General features: G+C 45.3%; 2 protein-coding genes across 3 annotated transcripts in view; both read right to left on the bottom strand.

Annotated features, from left to right (window-relative positions):
- MARCHF4 (membrane associated ring-CH-type finger 4) overlaps nt 1–10,034 on the bottom strand; it is a 95,821-nt gene extending 85,787 nt beyond the window's left edge. The window contains exon 1 of the mRNA XM_063399836.1: nt 9,260–10,034. Within this exon, the coding sequence (XP_063255906.1) occupies nt 9,260–9,718 (459 nt within the window). The 5' untranslated portion in view covers nt 9,719–10,034. The remainder of the gene's footprint in view (nt 1–9,259) is intronic.
- Nucleotides 1–23,459, bottom strand: part of ERCC3 (ERCC excision repair 3, TFIIH core complex helicase subunit) — a 387,208-nt gene that overhangs the window by 284,914 nt on the left and 78,835 nt on the right. The gene's annotated exons all lie outside the window — the stretch shown is intronic.

Raw genomic sequence — 23,459 nt, 5'->3', positions numbered from 1 at the left:
AGACAGGGAAGAAGACCTTCTTCTGATAAAAACTAAAAGCACTGGGATGTTTGGAGGGGCAGGCTTAGCCTGTGGCCCTGCACTTGCAGGAAGTGCAAACCATCCATTGAGCTTTAGTTCAGCACTTGCAGGAAATTGCCAGGGTAGGTGCTGATGTGATGTGGGTGAAGTGCCAGCAGGATTCCTGCACGCTGATGCTGTGTTATGTCTTCAACAGATCCCGCCACATGGCTTTTTTTAGCTCTCCCAAACACTCAGAACTGGAGTAAAAAACTACACAGGATCTATCTGGGTAAGGACAGGGAGCACTGAAGGGTGTGGAGATGCACATGGAAGTTTTGAGAAACCACTTCTTTCATCAAGATACCAGTCAAAGAAGTGAACTTCTTGCTTTTGACTCCACTGAAGCAGGACAATGGTTGTGCTGGGAAATTAGAGAGAAAGGGATCACAGTAATGAGAGCAAGAGATGAGGATCTGAACAAGTGTCTGTGCAACCCTAGAGAAAGCAAGTGAACACGAGTCCACAGCTGGGATATGGGAGAAAATAAACTCAAGCTGGGTGTAGAGTTAATGCCCCAAGTGACAGTGCTAGCACAAGAAGGTGCTAGGAGGAAATGTGAGCCATGCTATCCATAAAGTGATTGAAGAAGCAGGGGAGAAGTGGGTGGTGTGGGCAACATTTCAAGCAGGACTGGCTAGAGGCCTGAATCTATCAGGAAAATCATATTCAGCCTTGCTGAGAGTGGCTTTAATTGGGGCAGAGAGCAGACACCTGAACTGAATTAATGAGACTCCATTTGCTCTTCCTCCACATGGCTACAAGTGGGCAGTGACAGGACCAGCCCCAGCCATAAGTCTTACCTCTGGCAGTCATGGGATTCTTAAACAAAAGCTCCAGCCTTTTTCTTCCAGCTCTCCTCAGGAGGCAAGGCAGAAGAGCTCAAATCATTAATGATCTGAAGATTCAACAGAGTTAATGCCTACTGCATCTGCAGACCCTCCTGTAAGGGGCTGCTACTGGGAAAAAATGGATGCAATTCAGTAAGGCCAAATGCAGCTCCTCCACCAGCGTAGTAATGCCAACTGCACAGAGCCAGGGTGGAGGACTGGCCAAGAAGCAGCTCTGAAGGACATGGAGATCATGAGTTGAGTAACAATCAATAATCATCTGCTGTTCCCTAAATAAATGAATAAATAAAGAGGGTGAACATTAGCCTGGAATGGATGACTTCTGCTACCTGTTAAACAGGATTCAAAACCTTTCTGCCTGCTTGGCACGGACAAGGATTCAGCTGGATAATTGTTTCGAGTGCATTTATAGCAAAATATGGACCATTTGGCAAGGGTAACACCAAGGATGATTAGTAGTCTGGAAAACACATCATAAAAACAAAGGCAAAATTGGAATTGTTTGGCCTAGAGAAGAAGGAGTGTTATGGCTTCAGTTGTTACTTAAAATTGTAAAATCCTGAAAGGATGAATTTTCGCTGTATTTACGTGCAACTACTGGAAAATACTTTCAGTTACTTACTTATTGGGAAAAAAGGAAAGGGCGAGAAGAAATGAGTGGCAGCAGAAGGGATGGGTTCTCCAACTATGCCCATCCTTAAGAACTGGTTAGATCAGCCTCTGTCAGGATATTGGATGGGTAGATCTCTTGAGGACTTGGGCATGATCAGTGCACACATTAATAAACAGAAGCTACACAGTACCAGACGTTACAATGGCAGTCCCAGGCAATGACTTGACAGAGGCTGCAGCCACAGGACTGTCTGCAAATGGTGAGGGCAAACACCTCCAAATGCTTAGTGAACTACAAACCTTAGAGGTGGCTCTAGCACTGACCCCTTGGCTAAGGGCACATATTTTTTGTATGGGGAAGGTGACCTCATGGCCTTGCCTTAAACGTGAACACACTGTCAATCAGGCAGTCCTTGGTAACCTTCTGCTAAGAGCAACATGGCAAAGGAGCCACAAGGACTGTAGCTGTCCTTGACCTCCAGACTGGTTGAATACCAAGTTTATTTTCTGCATACCAAGTTATTTTGCACATGTCTGTGACTGCATGGAAAAAAGTATGTCTGACAGTCCAGTTCTCCAAACAAAATGGATGTTCCCTACAAAGTTATTCTACAGAGGAGACAAAACTTTCTCAGGGATCCCTTCATGATGGAACTACCCCATCCTCCATGGGGTTTACACAGTTTTCCCCAAGCACAGCCTGGTTCCTATGAAAAACACAAGATACTAGATGTAGGAAATAATAATATGTAAACCTTTTTTTTTTTTTTTTTTTAAATCTGTATCATTCTCCCATTCTGTAGCATCCCATCTCTCACTCCCCGCCCCCAGGGAAGCAAGTTCAGCTTGTGTGACTGTTGGGAGTGATGTCACCAGTGTTCCAAGCTGCACGGAGAGGAGGCTGGGATTTGATGGTACATAGGCCATAGGAGAATGTGTGCAGATAGAGCCAGATAGGATGGATGGGATAGGACAGATAGGATCTGATGTGTCAACTGGCTTTGGCCAAGAAGAAAAGAAGGAAGAGGAGGTGAGAGAAAACCACTCAAGAGTGTAAAGAACAAGAAATGACATGACAGAAGATGTGTGAGAATTTCAGTATATGGGCCTTGTCATTGGAACCAGTCTGCCCACCATGATTTTGCCTTATCTCATCACTTTTCACAGAGGGGACAGTCCATTTATTATCTACATAGGTTTCCAGGTTCTGCTGTTACTTTCTTCACCAGAAGAAAGTCATCAGTCTGCACTGCCAACAGTGTAATCTGTTCTACTGTAACCAGTGATAAATCAGGGAAGGATAAAAGGTGGGTTGTGAAAAGATGGGGGAAGATAAAAAAGTCTTCAGCATCAAGCAATTCATTTTAGGTAAGCAATTCTGATTAACAAAGGAAAAGGAGAAAGATATAAAGTTAACAAGCTATTCTGTAAGTCTGGTTTCCCATGGAAACCATACTATGATGGGGTTATTCTTTTTTTGTCTAATGGGATACATGTTCCTATTACAGCTGCTGTTCCATCTTGAAGCTCTGTCCTCCATGGACTCTACAGTGTCTAGCACAGACAGAGCCATAATCTCTCCCTCAGCAGGACATTTCTAGCTTTTCTAGCTTTCCTCTTCTTCATCCAGCTAGTTTTCATGAAGCATACAGGAATTCAATGCCTTTCAGATCTCTCCTCTCTGCCAGATGTGCCTGACATTAGCCAGTAGGTTTAGAGGAGGGCTGATGAGCATAAACTGTAACAGCTAACACCATCACATGGCTTTATTCCTTTAGCAACCAGATAATAGAAGGATGGAATGGTCACAGATATGGATCACTAACAATTACAGTACATCTTATTATCTTACTACAGGCCTAGGAGGAATGGAGATGTGCAGCAGGCACATAGGACACACAGTATCACAGATTTTTGGCACAACCATTTCTGACTTGGGGACTGGGCCAGCCTTGAATGGAAAAACACCAAAGTGAGCAAAAGGCTGCCACAGAGGAGGCCCTTGCTGGGAACAAATTTTTGCTTGAAAGACAACCTGAATGCAATTCAGTTTTGTACAAACAGAGCCGCCCTTCCAGAGGCAAGTGTTGCCTTTGTGGAAATAACAGTGACTCTACAGATGCAAACAATGGAGCTACATGCTTTTGCATTGCTTGTTCTGTCACTAACTGACATCAGCCACTGTTAATCATGGCCTGAAATGTATATTTAAGAAACAGTGACACAAACATAGACAGGTTCCTTCATGACGCCTTTTATACAGGGAAAAGTGAAAGAAAAGAAAAACTGCTGCTCAGGCTAGCTAGTAGCACTGAAATAAATGGGTCAGGCATCAGAGTTTCAGCAGGCACAAAAGGTGAAAACCTTGTCTTCTAGAGCAATTAAAAGTCAATGGGATTAGTGGCTTTCACTATTATTTATAGAAACCCCGCTGTGTGCACAACATTATTGAAATACAGGGGTCAGGTCCCTGCTACTGGATGCCTACACTTTTGCTGTTGAAGTTAATGGGAGCTTTGCCAATCAACTCTGTGGCAACAGCAACTAAATCTAAAGTAGATGACATCCTGGGCTCCATTCAGTTGATGGCTCAAGCAAAGCTTTTGCCAAAGCCAAGAATGTTCTGCCTGCACAGTACAGATTTCATCGTGGGACTGGTGAAACTTGAGAGGTAGCTATAGAGGTGTTAAGATTCAAAGATGGGAAGGCAGAGAGATGGACTGAATATCACAGGAAGCATCCTTCCTTTCTACCATAAATTACAAGATACAGAGTGAAATCTAAACAGCTGCATTCCAGCCTCTCTTATTATTCAGTTTTAGCAGGACTGGCTGTTTTCTAATGAATGATTCTCCTTCTAACACCAAGTAAATGAATCTTGTGGGAACACACGTATGAAAATGACATGATGGGAAGCCCGCACTATCATGTGATTCAATATGTTTGAAAACAGTGTCCTGGTGATCTAGCCAGTTTGGACAGACCCCATGAAGTACCAGCATCTATACCTGCAAGTTTTCTGGGTTTTGGATATGCTTGTGATACTGGTTGCACAGTTGTTTCTTCTTCCACTCATTCATTATCATACTTGTGCCCTGAATTCTGACACAGACTGCCACTTTTCCTATTTGTCTCACTCTAGTCTTTAATTTTCCTCAACTTTGCAACGCTGCAAATCAGAAATCAGGGATCCTAGACACTTCCTCCACTCCTCTGTGCTGCTGAGAGATCAGTCTGTATAGTAGCAGTATTTCCTGACCTTAGCTCAAGCCTTCTCTGCAGACCCTACCAGGGAGCTGATGATACTTTTTGCTCATGTCTATACCAGGAAAGGGTTGAGATTCTCATTAGCTATTTCATGTAATACATGCTGATGACCAGCTGTTCAATGGTACTGACCATTCCCTGATCCTACACCAGGCCCCCAAGAATGTGTGTTAGTCCAGGATAAGTAATTCGGGGTCACTTTAATTCTAGAGAAGTCCTGAACACGGCAGGTGCCTACACTCTGAAGACATTACCTTACATGAGCATGAAATCCAGACATGCACCTGCAGGATCTCACTGGTCAGGCACAGGAGGCTGGTGAGCTGTGGGGCAACACACCAGCCTCAGGGCCCTGCTCCTAGTCAGTCTTACCCAAATCTCTAGATTGGCTTCAGATGTGAAGCACGAATTTTACTTTCAGAAGTGTTATCATTAATTGTGATGACTCTAGATATTCATACTAATCACACAGCTTTATAATTCTTCATCCAACTTTAGCTCTTTCTTTGTCCTGCAGCAAGGAGCTCCACAGCCCAGTTACATATCACATACAAATGCATGTCTTAATATCCACGATAAGTTGTCTTCCCTTCCAATTTTCTTGAAGGTCTTCATGTTCTCATATTAAGGAGCTGGTGTCCCAAAATTCTAGCAGGAAATTTGGTGGGGAGAATAGTCTTCATCCAAGCATTTCTATTGAATACTGAGCTAAGTCCAAGCTATCAGCCTGCAGGTAAGAGTCCACAATCTGTCCTCTCTCTATGATCTTCCATAGCCAACCAAATCTATCACTACTGACTTTTCAAATCTCTATCTTTCCACTATCTTTCCCCAAAAAAGAGAAATGCAGACTGAAAAAGATAGGTAAGAAAAGATGTGCACGCACTCTGACAATGTAACAAGCAAATCTTGAAACATATGGCTTTCTAAATGATCTCAGTTTCATTTAAGAATGTTTTCCTATTTATTTTCAGCACAGCTAGCACCACTTCTGAGAGCCTCCACAGTACTGCTAACTCCTTGTGACGTGGGCAGTTTATCCCCTGATGCGAAGGGACTTTTCACCCATGTCTTTTTCTGCTAATCCCCTTGACTTGCTTTCAGCTTGGAACCATACCAAATACTGTAAAACATTTGTGAGAGAGGAGCTCATCTTAGTTTCTTTCTCTGGCAGAACATTGTCAGAGATCCAGAAAAGCAGACAAAATTCTGCAAACCCTAAGCATTAACCAAAGCAGAAGAAAATACTCCAGCATTTTTCTTCCTCACTTTCTCCCCAGAGCTTTGCCGCTCAATCCAGGGTCTCAGAATTTGCTGACACAATGGTGCAGGACGTTCAGTCATTGAAACCTTTGCAAATGCCGAGCAAGACCCCGAAAGAAAATGCCATTGCCAAGAGCTGAGTTCAGTCCCTCAGCTTCAATGATATTTAGCTCTCACTGTCAATGAAAGCAGCTGCCTTTTTCAACTGTCAGACCTTAGCAGAGTTTGCTCTTCATGCCCTCAAAACATGAGCCCAGATGCTGCAATCCCATGGTCATCAGAGCCACTATTTTCTAGCCCACATCCCTGGTTTCTCTTGACTAACACACAAGCATCAGCACAGTTTCACAATAATGTGCTTTCCTCCTTCCTACAGTCCTCAGCACATTTTTAAATGAAAGAATCAGCTTACCCCTAAGAGCCACAAACCAACACGAGGAGCTAAAGATATAAGCAATTCAGTAGCCTGAAGTATCATGCATCTTGGGCAATCATAAATTTAAAGCAAATATCCCTATCAATTTTATTTTGCATTAGATATTAAATAAAACCTACTTGCGAAGCCAGATTACTAAGAAACCTTTTTGGCTGTTTTTTGGTTGGGATTTTTTTTATATCAAAACAGGATTAAAACATCTTTTGGAGACTCACTGTCATTTTATCTGAGTAAATAAGCTTAGAGCGCCTAACAGTCAATTTATAATGAAGGCTTTTGTTCTTGTTACTCTGATGCAGCCCTGCAAATTTGCCCACAGCTGCAGCAAATTCAGATGGTTTTGACAGGTAAATAAAATACTGTTTAAATCTGTCATTGTTATTAATCTGCAGAGTAAAGAACTAGCAATTATATTTTGTTTCCAAGCAGATAAATGTTTGTGATAATCTTGGCAGGAGTGGTATAGAATAATGTGCATCTATGACTTCTACAGTTGTGAGGATCCAAAATATGAGGAGTCTTTGGTCAGCTGTTGAGTTGTAAAACAAATGGGAAATAAAGGCTAAACCAGTAATAAACACCATAACAAAAAGGAACAAGGAATGTGGGATTTAGCCCTGTTGGAGTTTTATTGACATGAGTGCCAAATAAACCTATCTGCAGGCCTTGACATCAGCTCCACCAATCCAGTGCACAGTTATTCTGAACTGTATTTCCAGGAAGCTGTGTCAGGATCTGTCTATGCTTTAAAACCCCACAGTTTGGGCTCCCATAATGACTTGTGCTTCCCAGCTACTGCAGGGGCAAAAGGTTTCAAACAGTCCTCAAGCCATGCCAGTGAACAAAAAATTATTTGTGGAATAAGGTACTGCTCAAAGACAAGTAGCAGAATCCAGCTGCAAGTATCTTATTGTATTGGTCAGAAACTGTGAGAATCAAAAATAGAAATCCTGGTGAAAATCTTAAGAGATGCCAGTCACGTCTGCTCAGCTCCTCGCTCAGGTAGGCTGGCAGATGGTCAGCACACAGTCTCACTTTTACAATGCAACCTACATTGGTTTTCAGCGTGAAAATTAGCATCCAATAATATTCAAGCATTAATGTTCTCCAGGGAAGCAAGCTACCTCTATTTTAATTCTGCTTAGGCTCTATTTGCTCTGACACGTAAGCCAATCTTGCAGGTGCTACGTCTTGTGTACACAGGCAGAATGGCAAGCCAGGAAGAGTACTAGAAATGTCGAATAATGCGAATTCACAGGAAGTGAATTGCATGGCTTCCAACTTTTAGAAGAGATAGGGACAAGACAAGCAAGAGAAGAAGGTGTACAGTATCTGCAAAAAAGAATTATTTCCTCCACTCCCATCTGAAAGCCTTTGGTGAAAGCTGTTTCACAGCTATCTGCCAGCTGCATAAACCATTAGAGAAGGCTACAGTCCATTGAACACTGAGCTGTGACCTGTGGAACCCTTGGTATGACACATCCACCAGGGCTGTGGATATTGGGATCGGTTGGTGGCAGACCCCACTTTTCTCAAGGAAGAATGGAAGCCTGTTCCCCACTTTCCAGCACCCATTGTCACCATCCTCAAACCAGCGTAAGGGGAGGCACAATCACTGCATTACAGATGTAGGCAGCTTTGGAAAAGGCAGGATGTGTGCCAGAGCATGGCCACTTTCAAATGAGAACTGGTTTTCTCCTTAGCTGAGCACACAGATCCATGAAGGGGAAAGAACACCTGGGGTAAAACCCATTTTGCTAAGATTTCAACGAATCAGCTTACATGCCAGAATATGTGCCCAAAACAGAAACAGCCAAGTTGAACTTTGCAACCCTTTCTCATACAAGGATCCCCTACTATGACAAGTAATGGAATTATCCTGAAAATAATGGTGATCTGCACATATGGGCTTGATCCTACAAGCAGAAGTCTGCAGCCTTCCTTGCACCTGCAGGCTGTGTCATATTAGGTACAAATGTTGCTGGGTACATCCCTGTAAGGAAGTTGCCAGCCTGAAAATACATGAGATGCTTTTAATTGGCATTGAATATGGAGAATAACACTCCAGGGTGGCATCTTATATTCTAGCATGGTTGCATTCATTTTATTCTCCTATGTGGTGGAGGGAAACTTCACTGGCCTAGCCTCAGTCTGTACCACAGAGCATCTCAAGGCTGCAGCTTCAGCAGGTAGAATTGTAGCCAGCCGTATTTCTCCTGCAGATAGTGTAACTGGGAGCATGAGAGCCGTGGAGCACCTGCACAGTTCCCACTAACCATCCCTTGGGAAACACTGAAGTGGGGTTGTCTCCTGCCACGTGTTTTGTACAGACTGAAGTTGTATTTTTAAAACCAAAGAGCACATGAAACTCCTCCTTTGCATCACTTTTTGGAATCATCGCCACAAAGCGCCAAACAGCCTCCCTTGCTGAGATGTGCTCCGCTCCATGAAGGTGTCAGCATGTCTCTCCTCCCATGCCACAGCTGCACGGCTCTGAGGTTGGGCATGAGTGCCCGGGGCAAGGCTGCCAGGAAGCAGAAAATGATGGAGCACGCCTCCACCCCACACCTCCCTGCGAAACACCTCCGAGGTGCAAAATCTGGAGCCCGGGGCCTGGGCGGAAGGCAAAGCCCCTCCGGGTTTGGGGTCCTGTGCCGGGCAATGGGGACACCCCCTCAGGCAGCAGGCCCCGGGTCCCTCAGGCTGGAGCACCGCCGCCAGCGGGCCCGTGGCGGCCCCACCGCAGCGCCCACCGCCCGCGCTCGCTCACCTGCTCGGGCCCCTGGAAGCAGATCCTGCAGAGCGGGGTGCGGATGCCGCTGTCGACGCTGCTGCCCAGCGAGTAGCGGTCCTCGGCCTTGCCCTTGCCGAAGTCATCCGAGGAGGTGCTGCTGGGCAGGGAGGCGGGCGGCTCCCCGGCGGGGCTGCCCCACTCCTCGGCGGCCGGGCTGCCCGCGCCGCCGCCGCCGCCCGCCGCCCGCCAGCCGGGCCCGCGCCCCCCGGGCGGTGCGGCCCCCGCCGCCGCCTCTGCGCCGCCGGGCATGGGGAGCGGCGGCGGCGGGGAGGGCGGCGGCGGCGCGGGGGGTCTCCGCAGCAGGAAGACCTTCAGGTCATTGAAGAGCATGCGGCAGCGGCACTTGAGGAGGCCTTGGTTTCGCAACATCTGTCTCGGACGGAGGAGCCCGCAGCAGCAGTAGCAGAAAATGCCCGCGCCGGGTGGTATTAACATGTGCCTTTCCTTGGCAGGCGGGCACGGGGGAAAGAAAAGGGCAGGAGCCGGGCGCCCCGCGGCCGGGGGGGGCTCCGCGGCGGCCGCAGTGCCGGGGGGGCTGCGCCGGCCGCCGGGGAACGCACAAAAGCGGAGCCGGAGGGAGAGGGGGCGAAGTCCCCGGCAGCCCGCTGCAACCCGGCGGGGACGGCAACTGGAAAAAAAATCCACACCAGAAAAAAACCCGACTCTGTGCTGCCGAGGGATCCTTTCCCCCCCTCCACAAGTTTGCTTAGAAATCAGCGGGAGGAGGAAATAAATCTCCCACGCCCGAGGGTCCAGGGGCGCAGGCGGCAGTCTCGGGAGAAAGCCCCCGATCAGCTCTCGCAACTCTTAAGCCTGTAAAAAAGAAGGGTCCACGTCTCCGGTGGGTGTGGGGAGGAGGGAGAATATGGTTCTCTCGACAGTATTTGGCATCTCAAGTAATTTTCCTTTTTCTTCTATTTTATAATAATTTTTTTTTTCAATTAAAAAATAAACCCCGATCACACGAATCCCGGTGTGCATCCAGACAAAATAGCAGCTGGTCTGGCTATCAAAATGCAAAATTGGTAGCTGTTGTTATTATCAAAATTGCCTCTTTGACAAAAAAGACCTTCACATTGTTTGTGGGAAAACACCCTACGTTTTCAACACTGTACTCCCAGGTGGCTTCAGATTTTACCGTTGCCTTTAAAAGATTTCATTGTAAATATTAAAAGTCCAGAAAGAAATAATTAGCAATTAGCTTAATCCCAGATGTACTGAGACAAATATATTTTTATATATATAATATATATCTCATATATATTTTATATATATTTATATATTCTGACCTTCTCTATTCCAGCAGCTGTCTGGACCACACCAGAAAAAAATCAGAGCGAAATTGTTGAGGGAAGGAGGCTGTATTATTCCCTAAGCTGTTACCATCCTGGAGCAAAAACCCACGTCGAAATCGGATCTATTCTTCGCATGTAATTGACCGGGGAAACGTGGATCTTACATGGTCACGTTTCCTTTCCTCCTTTCACAAAACAGGAACGTCATCAAACGCATTGGCAGCTTGTACAGACCATTGTGGATGGCGAGGCGGTCAGGGCTCTATCAGCAATTGCAGGGACCTCCTTTTGATGCATTGGACGAGGCTCCTTCTTTCTCTCCACCACCGTCCCCACCTTCATTTTCCTCCCCTTCTGTCCTCCTCCTGCTCTGACTGTTGCTCTCTCTCACAGGCATTGACATTCAACCATCGCAAGTCTGTCGCACTCTAGCTGGCAGGGAAAAAAATCGGAGCAGATAATTCTCTTCTTCCTCCTAAAAGGCTCGGATGGAGCACAATGCGCCAGACACATGGGGCAGCATGGCTTATTTTTCGTGCGGTTCCTACCGCTTTGGCAACATCGAGCTGGTGTGTGCGTGTGTGCCTTCCTCCCTCAGCAGCAGCCTCCTCTCCGCTCTTCCATCCTGCTTGCCGTGATGATGTTGCTGTTGCTATCTCCCTGGATGCAATGGGGAAGGCAGATTGTTTGCAGTGCGAGCGGGGATTTGCAGGAAGGGAGGGGTGGGACGTGGCCGCGCTCTTCTCCCTCCCCCGGCTTGGGAAAAAAAAAGAAAAAAGAAAAAAAGAGAAAAAGAGAGGGAGGGAGAGAGAAAGAAGAAGCAAAAAGGCGGGGTGCGAGGGGGAGAATCAAAGTGAGGAATGGAGCCCTTCCCAACCTTTGATGCCCCGGGCTGCCGGCTGCCTGCGAGAGCCCACGCCGGGGAGGAAGGGAGGAGGGGCGGGGACGGGGCTGGGCGGGCGCTGCGGCTTCAGCACCACGGGGCGCGGACAGCTCCGCCGGGCGGGGCGGGGCGGGGCTCCCGCCGAGGCTCCGCCGGCGCTGCGCCCCCGCCCCGCGCCCGGCCCGGCCCGCCCCAGGCCCTGCCCGGCCCGCCCCGGCCCTGCTTGGCCCTGCGGGACGCGGTCCCGCCGCCCAGGGGCACCCGGAAGGTGCCCGCACCAGGCGGGTTTCCGCCTCCCCCGGCCGCTGCGGGGCCCTGTGACACACGGGAACTTGCAGGGGCAGGAGGCAGAGGCCGCGGAGTGCGGCGATGTCTCTGGCAGTGGTGGGGGTTTTACACATTCCCAGCAGGAAGCCGAAATCCCACCAACAAACTTTTCCCTAGCAGATTACTTTGTTGCAGAGAATTTCACGGTCTAATAGCTAGGATATTATTATGGCATTTTACTCGAGCAGCGTTTTTTTGCTGATAGATTTGTTTTGTTTCAGTAGCATGTATTTCAGTAGAAATATGAGTTCCTTGTAGCCCAGCGGACGGTAAATATGACTGAACACTATTGCTTAATTAGAGTTTTGCTGCAAGTAATGAATGGATGCCAAGGCCAATAGTTTTTACTCTCTCAGCCTGTGTGAAAATTTTAAGTAGCAGCTGCTGGAAGCCATTAGCTTTTCTCTGCAATCATCAGCAGAAGTGGCTTTCCCCACCCAATCCTGCTCTGTGTGTCCATGCAGACCCATGCAGGCGCTGAATGCAAAGGGAAACTTAGCTTTCCACTGGGACTTGGTATTTGTCATTGCAGCTGGAACAGCTGACAAAGGTACTGAGTTTGACGTGGACCACAAGTAGTATTGATACAGTATATGCAACATGGTTAATGTCAGTGCAGTGTCTCAGCTCAGAGACCAGTGAATACGTGCAAGATGGCACACACCTCTTGGCACCTCGATCTGATATTGTGTCAATGCCATTGAAATTTCAGGCATGAAATCAGCTGGGTTTCTTTCTTAATCTTTTCCTTCAGGAGGCTATTGCACGCACCAATGCCCAGTCTGGGTTCTCTAGCTGCTCTTGTGTACCAGGGCTTCATTGGCAGTGACCTAGGCAATACCACTGATAAATAATCTCATGTCTCTTAAAAGTTGTACTGAACCCTAGACAATGATCTGAAATTGTTTCACATAGAAAAAGATATGATGTGCATAAACCATCATGTCATGATTAGAAGAGGAATCTATGTTGTTACCTAATTAAAAAGGAGCTGATTATTTGCTACAGGAAAATGAAACCAGCACATGCAATTAATTTCCAGGAAATAAATTACACATTGGGATGCTTTAAAACATTCATCAGTGCAACCTGTCATTCCTCAGAAAAGCTGGGCAGATTTGCCAGTGTGGCTGTCTACAACATATTTAAGGCTTCTCAGAATTTCATACGTGTCTAATGGGGTCATTAGAGAAATAATAATGGAAAGAGCATTTTAAAGACTTCCTGTGTGAGAGACAGGCTGGCTAGAGGCTGAGTCTCTGTGTCCATGCTCCAGGATGGTTTTCTACCACCACCTCCCATGCTCTTTATTGCTCCCATTCTCTTGTCTTGATGTCACCAACATTTTCAGAATGGCTCCATCAATAACAGAATTGGAGAAAAATATATTGTTGTCATCTTTTGCTTGTTTCATCCTTCCCTCCTGCCCATGCCTGGTTTTACAGAAAAGATATTCTCATGGTAGAGGAGATCTTTGTGTTATACTCAGGGTTTTAATGTATGGGCTGTGCACCCAGAGAGCTGAATGGCTGATATATGTGACAAAATAAATAAAACAAATAATAAGTCAGAGGTGCTCCATATGCTTCCCAGAGGTGAGTGGGTACTATTATTCCTGTTTTGGTAAATGGGACAGCTGCCAATGTTTTCACACTTGGGTGCTGCGTTCAGGCCCCTTGGTATGGATCAAGATGCCTTAAAATGCTTGCACTGGAAAGAGCTGGCCCCAGACACTTTGGTGAGATCCCAGTGAGAGTCTGGAGCTGTTAGGAGGAGACTTCAGCCTTCCTAATTTTGCTTAGGAAGCAACGTGCAGCAAATGATGGGCAGCACCTTCTTTTGCAAAAGGGCCTGTTTCTGGGAGTTTTGATCCATTTTCTCTTGAGTCCACTGACAGGCAAGAGGTTAACACAGGGAGGGTAAGTATGGGAGGCATCAGCTCTGACAGACTCTACCTCTGCCCTCCTCAGGTACAGAAAGAGGAAGAAAAACCACGTGACTCAATCAGCTAAGAGTGGAGAACTGGTTGCTGGTTGCTTACATCCAAGCTACTGACTGGGAAATCAGACTGGGGAGATGTCCAGGCATCCTGGCACAGACCTGCAGGCCTGTTTGTTAGAGAAGGATTCCGGTGTCAGGCTGCAGGTCAGTCTCACAGCAGACACTCTAACACTGGTTATCTAAAGCACAGTGTGGGCCCATTTGCCCTTAGCTACTCCCTCAACAAGGACAAAAAAAGTATTGCTATTCATGTGCCTCCTCTTCACCTCTCTGTGCAAGCCATCGCTCAGTGCAGAGGGGGTGGAGGAAGGAAGAAAAAGAGTGGCTAGAGCTGCATCAGTACTTGATCTGCCTGTGTGGCAGCCTGATATAAATCATATCAGCAAAATTTTATATTTTTTAAATGTTGTTAGTTCAGTAATTTTAAAAAAATGGCAGAGATAGTGAGAGGACAAATGCAAGCAGGAAAGCATTATGTGGACTGCAGCTGAATGGCTTGAACTCAGCACACTGGTCATTGTGCACAAGCATGTGAGAGACAGACAATATAAATGCTGATGTGGACAGAGAGGATCAGGGAGCCAGAAAGCTTCCAGGGAAACATTCCTTTGTGTTTTCCATCTCTCAGGAAGTAAACAGTTACCTAAACCCATTTTCATGCCCACCTACTCGGTCAATAGCTGCACTTCGCCTCCTGCTCCACTTACAGCTCCTTAATGGTGCAGAGGAGCTTTGATTGCTGTGGCGTGGGCCCCATCCCTCTGGCAAACCATCACTTAAATCCAATACACTGAAGTGTCCTACTGCTCTCTCAGTGATGGGGAGCTGCTCATCAGCTGAGTACCCTCTGATTGCTTGTCACAGCCAGACTTCCCAGTTCTTTTTCCCGGACAGAGATATTAAATAAATCTCAAGTGATTAATTACCATAACTCAGCTGAGGAAGCTTGTGGGCAGATGCAGCCAGGGGCCAGATGGAGCTCTGTCATTTTTTTTTTTTTTTGGTCTTTCTTTCTTTCTGGGCAGTTACAAATGTGCTGATGCAAAGGATGTTGCTGCTGGAAAGCTGGGCTGAGACGGTGGGGGTTATGCATCTTCTAAACATTCAGAAATAATCCATATATTGATTGGAATGAGCTTCTCAGAGATCACAAATAATTTCTGGAGTTTTGTGCCTTGGTGTATCTGCTGTCTTGGACTGGAGCAAAAGCCATCGCACTCCACACGCTGGGAGTTCCTGTGCTATTGCCTTCTCCCCAGGCAGGGACTGAACTTCCACTTGCTCTCCTCCTGCAAAAATCGCGGTCTGTCTCTGAGATGATACAGAGCAAATTTTTCTATTTCCATGGCAGCTTGCTCTCTACAAAGGGGACAGAAAAGGATTGGTTCTTTTTTGAAAAATCAGGTATGTCCAGCAACAGGACCCCAAGCAAAGCAAAGTACAACTGCACATCTTTTTTTCCCTAGGTTCAGGAAGAAGTCCATGTCTTTGTTTTATTGAGCTTTCTCTACAAGCAGGCTTGAGGCCAGTCAATGTGCAGGAGAATGTGGGTGAGAAGTTACTATTACTGATGAGGACAGCCCCCACCTTTCCTCCTTTAGGCTCTGGATTTAAAATTCAAACTTGCAGTGCCACAGCACTTCTCTTCAGGACTAGACAACTTCAAACATGGAGCTTTCCTGGTAACAAGTCCTACACTACCTCCTACAAAAGGAATTCCTTGTCCCCTCGGATGACTAGTCAGAACTGTGACTGGAATAGAGCAGCTGCAATAGATGGTGTGTTTCAGGATATCTTCAGAAGGCATTCAGCCAAATGCTGAGTGCATTTAACTATCCAGGAATGTAGTAATTGTCATGAAATCCCAAGCCTAAAAGGACCTGAAAATTAGACATTAAAAAAAGGAAAGAAAATATACAATCAAAGGTCCCTTGGATATTTCCATTAGTCTCCTAAGTGAAGCCAAATTTGTTTCAAGTGTCTAATTGGATTCTCAGATGTATGTTATTTCAGTGACACGCAATAGTCCTAGAACTAGCTTACACTTTTCTGACAGGATTTAGAGAAAAACCAGTATTATAAACAAGCCCATTAGGGGCTAATTCTGAGAGATATTCCATGCTCTTCAAATCCAGGTGAACAGAAAGGATCTAGCATGTCACCCAGCATTTGCTTAATTATCAGGATTCATCAGCAGACACAGTAAGAGTGAGGATATTCCCCCTAGGACCATCATCTGGCACAACACTGCCATACTCAAGGAAAAAGTAGCAGTTTTGTATGGGAAGATTGAATGTCTGCCCTCAAGAGGACCTGCACCTGGCATAAAGGGGTAATAAATGGAGACACCACACCAGGATGTCCAGGAGATTAATCCTATGAATCCAGTGAATTGTGTGCTGAGCTAACATCCTTCTTGAGCTACAGTTCTCCTTCAGTATAATGAACATTTGGATATTTGAGACTGTTTCCCCAAATTCTTACCAATTTGTATCTTAGGATTTAACATCTTAGGCTGCCCAGATAACTTCCCCATCTACAGCAGCTTGTTTCTGGATCAGCAGGCAGATAAACACATGCTCCATAAGTACAGTGCAGGTAATGAAGTTGCTTACAAGCCAGTAATCTGCTTAGTTTCATCAGTGGTAGTGAGTTTCCATTTTGGCAGAGGCCAAGTCTCAGACCTGAGAAGACTTTTTTAGGTGTCTCCTAAGCAATCTTTATTGCATAAAATGGGTCTTGAGAAGAGCAGGGACACTAGAGATCAGAGAAAGGTACACTGAAGAACATTGCAGGAGGATATCCTAGTGTCTCCCTGTGCTGAAGAATTACCCACCACATGCACCAGCTCCACATCATTTTCACAGAAGGCAGCAGTAGGCTTCCACATCTGCCTGGAAATGTCAGGCACAAAACACTGGGCTGACCCACAGCCTAAGATACTGTGTTGTCTCTCTCTCTTGCCCTGAATATGCTCCAACACACACCAGAAACACAGGAAAGCTCACAACTGTCCCTAGTAAGTGCACAAAGGTTCCACTGGCAGGTATTGCTCTCCTTGGAGACCTCTCCCCGCACTTTTGCACGAGGGACAAATGCAGTGTCTGCTAATGAATGAGCTGAAGGCTCCATCAGGAAGAGAGGAGTGTGGATTTAAAGGCAGGGCTGTCAGAGGTGGCATGGTGCAGACAATGAAAGCAGAGGGAAATAGAAGAGTGGTGAGTGGGAAAAGGTAGTGGATTTACACCCATGGAAACAGGAATTGATTTTCGACAATTGCATTTCAAAGGAGCATCTCCCAATAGTACCTCAGAAAGTTTGTTCTGAAAAGAAGGTCTTGGCCTTGCATGTGGCCCAAACACAGTATTTGACAGGGAGCTTAAACATTGCATTGACACTCTCCTAGGGCCTCAGGAGCACATAAAATGAGAGACTGTTACATCCAAGTGATGGCCCAGATCTACTGCTTCCTAATGCACTTTATGTTAATTAAAGGGAGATTTCAAAACCATACACATTTTCTTGCCAAGATAATTAATTTAGAAGCTTATGTAGTTAAAGAGTTTTGTAATTACATTTTATTGTGGGGGAGCATTTTAGGGATGGATTCTGCCACAAGCTGAACATCTCCATAAAGGTGGTGAGTGCCTGAGTTTCCCTGTGGGATGAACCCTCAATGCTGATGAGCTGGAAATCTCTAGTCTGTGGGGTCATGCAGCTCCTAATGACTTGGTCCCAGTAGACTGAAATATTCAGTCTCACAGACCCTAAAAGGAAACCCTCGAAAGCACTGGCTGCTGAGCCAGTGTCTGCCTGTAGGCATCACTTCCATGCTGCTAAACGGGCTTTCCTTCCTAACAGATTTGGGCTCTCTCTGGTGATGTTTCTTAACCCTCAGGTCACAATGCAGATGACTGTGGTGGTGGGCTCTAAAACTAGCCCTTTCCATCTTAAGACTAGTGTGGTCTCTCTAGATCTTCCTCCCAGACAAATGTGCTCTCATTCAAGAAGAGGGGGAAAACACAAGCTGTCAATCCCAGGAAACACTTCTCTCCCTGCATCATCCCCAAACTCACAACCCTGCCTGCCTGACCTGCCCTGTAAGGACATAAATTGATTCCTGGCCCTGAAAGAACATAAGCTAGATAGGAAGAGCTACAGCCCCTTTGATTTATATTGGGAAACTGAGGCACAGGCAAGACAATTCATCCTTGGAGTCAGCAGCAAAGCGCTATGTAGGGAACTATTTTACCTCATAGCATGGCTCTCTTCAAGAGCAATTTGCACATCCTTGTGTGATGTGCAAGTATGAACACATGCAATATATCTCTGTTTTTCTTCCCTCTTTTTATGACTGAGTAATCACAGAATCTCTCTTCCATGGAAGCTTGAATGCTGCTGTTTATTGCCCCCTGGAAACGGGATGACAACAGCTCATGGCTCCTCCGCAGCAACTTCCAAAGGTCTCCTAAGCAGAGAATTATGCCCTTTGGAGGCAGTAAACAGCAGGAACAGTAGAGTGACTAAGCACCAGAGATCCTGCATTTGTGTAGAAACTAGCAATGAGAAGGAGGCAAGGATGCCCTGGAGAATGGTGCCTTAGGAAAAATGTTTCCACCGTTTTCTAAAAATGAAGATTTTTGTGCATAAAACACAGACCGAATTTGAACCTTATTCCACTGTTGAACCCGCCTGTGATCCTGGGTATGATTTCCATGCTAAGCATCAAGACTTAATGAAAAACTGGTAAATCACAGGAGAATTGGCCCAGAGTACACTGAGATGTATTCTGCTCTCCCTAAAGTTGTTTGGGTATGTGGAGATACTGTTAGATCCTCCTGGGTATCATGGGAACGTGCAGAGAGAGATGGAGTCTTTTCTGTCTAAAGCCATCATGTGTTGGGACTCTGCTGCTGAGCCTACCCCTGACTGGCTCTGATGCCATTTGGGGAACTCTCATTTATGCAGCAAAGGACCAAAACCTCAAGGGATCTCAGCACAGGATACTGCCCACATGGTCTCTTTTCACTGAAGCAGAGCTGGACCTGCAGTAGCACTGTTACCACATGATCCCGTAAAATCACTGTCCCAATGAAATCCTGATGTACAAGGGAAAAAAAATTAATCTCCTTTTTTTCTCTTCCCTGACCACCTCCTTCCTACATTTTTCTTCTTGATTCATTTTTATGTTCAGTGATATAAATTTTCCAGGTCGTTGCTAAGGCCCTTGCTTGTGTGATCTTTACATACCAGCAGACATATGCAGAGAGATGAAAGGAGAACAAGTGCAAATCAATCCGTCCTGCTGACACTTTTATTTATCTATTCTCTTTCCCCATCTGCCACTGCTCAACTGCCTCTATGTGTGTGTGAAAGAGGGATGGGGAAAGGGGTTGGGATACCGGCAGAGGCACTGAAAGGCTCTCTACTTGCAACTGTAGCTGTCCCCTTTCCTTGCTACTACCCTGCTATCCATTGCTCCCCATATTCATTCTGCTTTGTGGCAATTAAAAAAAGTGTCAAATAAAAATAACATAGAGCTTTTTAGTGTTGATACAAGACGCCAGGGTGACAGTCAGGAAGCCAAGCCCATACTCAACACTGGTGGCAAAACTGCCCTGCTGCTGAGTGCATTGAGGGCTCCCAAGAGAAAAGCACCAGTGCCTGCAGCCTGAGCTGAGTTCCGTGGCTGAAATCAAAGACAGACGTACATTACCTGAGGACCAGGCAGCGAGGAGGACTCTTAACACACACTGACTATTATATTTCATGGTTGTGACATCCAGCAGCCACATTGAGAGAAGAGACAGGAGTTTGTACTTTTAGGTTTGCAGTTAACCATGCCTTCCCACTGAAATGTGCAAGCCTAGGTTAATCATGGCACGGAGTGGAGTTCTTTGCTCATTAGGCTTGGGCCAAGACCTGGATTTTTTCATGTAGTGTGTATCATCTGTAATAATTTCTACTCTACTCTAATCCAAGATGGCTCTGAATCATCAACTAGAGCAGGGTCCATTGGCTGTTAGGTTTCCCACATCTTAAATCATTCACACAATCTCCATGTAGCGTATTTAACTTTTTCAGCAATCTTGTTTTCTCTTCTAGTAGCTAAGCCTCAAGAACTCATGACCCATGAGGTATTTGCAGAGTGGCATGCATTCAAAATGCAATTCTTTTATAGCAGTGGTGTTATCACAAAGTGAACTTGTTCCTGGAATGAGCATTGCTTAGGAGTTGTCAATACTTTAATCTGATTTATACAAGCTGTGTTCTCCCTCTCTCTCCCTCTTCCCTCAAATAAACACTAATAAGTTCTCAACCTGGACAAATCCCAGGCAGTGGGATCAGTACTTGGCAATATATCAGCTTTGTTGCTGAAATTAGGGATGAAGCAGGGACAACTAAAAAAGCTTTTCCCAGTTTTTTTAATTCAGCTTGCAAATAGCTTGATGCCTGTCTAAAGTATGACTGCCCTATAGGAAAACATTTCAATTCTTATACTACTGTGTGCCAATTAAGTAATTAATGAAAGTGTGGAAAATCTATTTTAAAAAGTTGGTTGCATCCACAAGGAACATTAATACTACAAGGTGTCATGCCCATGAATAAAATCTGACAGTATCTGCAGATTCAGAAGGAACTACCTGTTCTGCTGTTAAGAGATCAAGTTCAGGCACTGATCAGAAGATTTTCAAGACCTGGTCTTTAACTTGTCTGTGGACTGGAAAGTATTTGCAGGGCACACGGGGGTTAGTCTTTGTCCTCCAGGACTCAGTTGTCACTTTACAACCATATGATGCATTAGACATTGCAGGACATGAGTGTCACTGCTTTTAGCCTCAAATTCTGTCAGCATGATATTGTGCCATGATGCAATCTCATTCAGCATCTTGATTTGATTTGTGCATTGCTTCACAATTCGCTCCAGGAGGGCCTAGGGTCTGATTCTGCAAACAGCTCTGCAAATGAGAAGTCACACCCACTACTGCTTACAGACCTTGACATCCAGCAGTGCTCTTGGACCACAGAGCAGCACCCCCCATCCTGGCAAAATTACATGGAAATGGTGGCCATTGCCAAACTTCACTTGACCTCAGTGAAGTGCTTGATTTCTCTGTGTTACAGTGAATCCAGATGGTCAGCAGGGAAAGAATCAAGGGACTTGCTGAAAACCCGGCTGCTGTTTCCAAGCTTGGATCTTCCAGGTCAATACATTTCAATTTTTTTCCACCGAGAGAAGAGAAAACCTCACTCTTTCAAACTCAGTCTTCAATCAACCTCCTGCAAGATAATCTTAAATGGAACTTCTTGCCTATTAAAAGAGGAGACCCACTCCCAACCCACACTTCTGCACCGACTGTCTTTGATTCCATAAACTCAGTGTTTGTACTGTCTCTGTGTGTGTGCACCCTCGCAAAGAGATCCATTCAGACAACTCTTGCACTTTTCTCCTTTCTATGGAGCAATATGAATAGTTGCTCTATGGAGCAACTTTGGAATATGAAAGATGGAAAATGTCAAACAGACCATCAGAAATAACTGTTGTTAAAACATATGATCAGGAAGGGAAATGTATTGCCTCAATATATCATCTAGGATCAAAATGTGCATTTTATAGTAGACAGCTATGTGATAATCACATCATCTGTCATGGGTCTGACCCCTGGTACAGACAAAAGGAAGGATTCAGCAGACAGCCATGCTGAATGGGAGAAGTAGCTCCTTTATTCTTGTATAATTAAGCTAATTCTCCTCATCTGTTATTGTTGTCATTCTTATGCTTTGTAATCCTTTTTACTGTATTCCAAACAACAGTATTTTCTTGGGTCCCAGAAGTTGAGCTTAGACAAACTTTTGCAATTCTTAAACCAGGTTATGAGCAAACCTTCGATGGATCCTTCATGAACCTTTCTCAGTGTTAGGCAAGAATCAGTAAGTTACACAAAATACCAAATGAGAGCTTATAGTTGAATTTTGACATATTTGACTACATGACAAACACTAAATTCATTACTTACTGTACAGTGTATAACATCTATGTTTATTTATAGCCCCACTGAAGAAAGTACAACTTTCTCACTAGTGAAGAACCCTGCATACCTGTGCCACCACAGCAATAAAGAAATATTAATTGCATTACCAGTGCATTGAACTATTCATGCCACTCCTTCTCCCTCACCACCCTGTATTAAGCCTTTTAAAGCCAAAAGTCATGTAAATCCTTCTAAATTCCAGAGGACCATTTTGCTAAAACACTGTCCATCTTTACAGCATATCAGATTTCTGAATGGGAACGACTTCTTCAGTGGGAACAGGCCTATAACTTATACTGCTTCTCATTTCCTGAAGCACTGGAATTGTGCTGCTCCCTAATGTTATTTTATTAAGATGCGATTTGTCATCATATTGCTGAAAACAAGATAAAATGCTGGCTAATTAAATTCCTTATTTAACTTGATGAGCATCTGCTTTCTGTAGTCACATTCTTTTAAACAGAACCTTTATGGCTCTTTCTGAGGATCTGGCTATTACGGTTTTTACTATGATCAGAAAGGGGAAATGCCCTCCCTAAATAAAGCACTCCCATTGCCTATGACCCTTGTTGTTCAGAGTAAGAGACGTATGGGCAGATTGCAGCTGTACCTTCCAAGCACACTGCCCTGACACTTCACTCCCTGTTGTGGAATAATTGCTATCCCATGGAGCCCAGTGGAAATCACTGAGACAAGCTGGTAGTAAGATACTGCAGCTGACAGCAAGTGTTTTCTAGATCAGGCTGCTATACAAAATATAACAAACAAATCACTTTGTGACTTCCCCTCTTCTGTAGCAGATGAGACTCCCAACACAAAGGAAAATCTTCTCTGTTGAAGGAGCAGGCTTAACAAGCTTAAGCACACACTTCAAGTTGAGCATGTTCTTAAGCATGCTGTTTGTCAAGGCCAGATTCTGGCTCACTTTCCAAGAACTGCACTCACTGAGGTTTCTAACATGAGAGCAACCTTCCTGCATCATTGGTTGAGTGAAGATTGGTGTACAAGAGAGTCCTCTGCTGAGTCCGCATTCCTAATTCAAGGAGTGCTGTTACGCTGCTCCCATCTAAGCCACAGCAGAGGATGGCCAACAATTGTATCTGAACCCACTGTAAGCTCAGGGCTCTTAGGAAAGTCTTGAGCATGCCACAGGTCTGGGTCTACCTCTCAGAAGACTCCTTGGCACCAGACCTTGCATCCCACAGAACTCCAGAGGTGCTTTGCCAACTCCTTTTGGTCTGGATTATCCTTTGAGATCCTTCAAGGAAAGATGCTGCTCCTGTGAAAGAGCAAAGGACTATTTATATTACATTGGTGTAATACCACATCAGTGACCTCTGATTCTACTGCTTAAAGGATATCTCCATCTTTGGGTCTCTTATGTACCAAGAGGAGAAAGGGCAGAGAACTGTGGCTAGCTTCAACAAACAGGATCTCAATATTTGGCCAATATAAATACAAGGCCATATAAATCTCAATATAAATACAAGGCCATAGGATTAGCTGCTTATCCTGAGCCTAAAAACCAGGCCATATTCTATTCCAGAATAGAACTAGGAATGCAACTTTGGTTTGTTTAGCCTCATCTCCTAGAGAAATAAAGCTTGTGCAGTTAAATTGTCTCTGTGTGCACACAA

Source organism: Prinia subflava, chromosome 6, assembly GCF_021018805.1.
Source record: "Prinia subflava isolate CZ2003 ecotype Zambia chromosome 6, Cam_Psub_1.2, whole genome shotgun sequence".
NCBI classification, from domain to species: domain Eukaryota; kingdom Metazoa; phylum Chordata; class Aves; order Passeriformes; family Cisticolidae; genus Prinia; species Prinia subflava.
The sequence above is the reverse complement of the archived record's forward strand: the minus strand, read 5'-3'. Positions and strand labels throughout refer to the sequence as shown.